General features: G+C 34.7%; 1 protein-coding gene across 1 annotated transcript; it reads left to right on the top strand.

Moving 5' to 3' along the window:
• Window positions 1–211: 211 nt before the first annotated feature.
• On the top strand, window positions 212–568 carry Tsp_15782 (tRNA (uracil-5-)-methyltransferase TRM9; the record flags this gene model as incomplete). The annotated part of the gene is made up of 1 exon (XM_003370747.1): window positions 212–568. A coding segment is annotated over one exon (357 nt), but the record flags the coding sequence as incomplete, so codon positions are not given.
• Between the last annotated feature and the right edge of the window lie 653 nt (window positions 569–1,221).

Raw genomic sequence — 1,221 nt, 5'->3', positions numbered from 1 at the left:
CAGTTTAATGGTTGAAAAGTTTAAAATAATAGAATCCTGTCTTTGCTTTCCGCGAAACTTGTTTACCTACTAGACAAATAAACATTGTTGAGACCATAGAGAAAATTCGAATCGAACATTTCAATTATAAATAATGCTTAGATGATTTGTTCAAAGATGTTGAAATTCAAAAATGAATATATTGTATTTAATATGAAAAGTTTTATTTTAGGTTTATGAGCAAATTGCGGATCATTTTGATCAAACTCGGCATTCATTGTGGCCAGGTGTGAAGCGTTTTATTGAATCAATTTCAAATGGTAGTCTGCTTTTGGATGTCGGTTGTGGCAATGGAAAATATTTATCATGCAAAAAAGATATTGTAAATGTTGGTTGCGATCGTGCTTTCGCATTATGCAGCATTTGTCGAAGTAAAGGGTTCAATATTTTTCAAGCTGACTGTTGCGATCTTCCTGTTTTGGACGACATGTTCGATGCAGCTTTATCAATTGCAGTAATTCATCATCTCCCTACAGAAGTAATAATAATACGATTATTTATTGGTTTAATTAATAAATTAACCGTTTAGATGCCAATGTTCCCTTTTGGGAACATGGTATTTGAGGCCAAATATCTCTGTGAGGAGAAGGTTAACACACCCAATTTTTTTTTGTTGTTTAGATACTGTTGAGTTTTAGTTCATATTTCCATTCTGCTAATCTACACCCACGCTTTCCTGAGATAATGGACCCCAAAATATGCTAATTTTCGACTTTTTTAACCTGTCTCGCTCTCAGTTAGATTTTTATTTAAAAAATTGGTGTCAGCTGCATATAATTAACTTGGAATGAAGAAGAAGAAGCTGTCTATCAAATAAATATTATTTTATTATTTTATAACTATGTGGCAGCTGACGGGATGGTGGGAAAGTTTGATGTTCCCATTTGGGAACATTGGCGCTTGGCATTAATAAAAATCACGTATTTTACACCAAATCCTCTTTGAGTATAAGTACAGCTCGAGGTTGTTTTTTGGTCACAGCGAACATTAATGGTGAAATTTACACCTCTGTTCTAACAAGTGACACATTCATTTGTTCCATCTTTCTCATTATTTGGGTGTTGTTGGAGACAGCTGTATCCAAGTTTCGGTCAACTTTGGGCCAGTGATGCAGGCTGTTACAGCTGTCGGCTCAGTTGTCTCAATTCACTAGACTACAGTCATACTGCCATTCTGTAAAGT

This window comes from Trichinella spiralis, assembly GCF_000181795.1.
Source record: "Trichinella spiralis strain ISS 195 chromosome Unknown Scfld600, whole genome shotgun sequence".
Taxonomy (NCBI): domain Eukaryota; kingdom Metazoa; phylum Nematoda; class Enoplea; order Trichinellida; family Trichinellidae; genus Trichinella; species Trichinella spiralis.
This window is presented reverse-complemented; position numbering and strand designations above follow the sequence as displayed.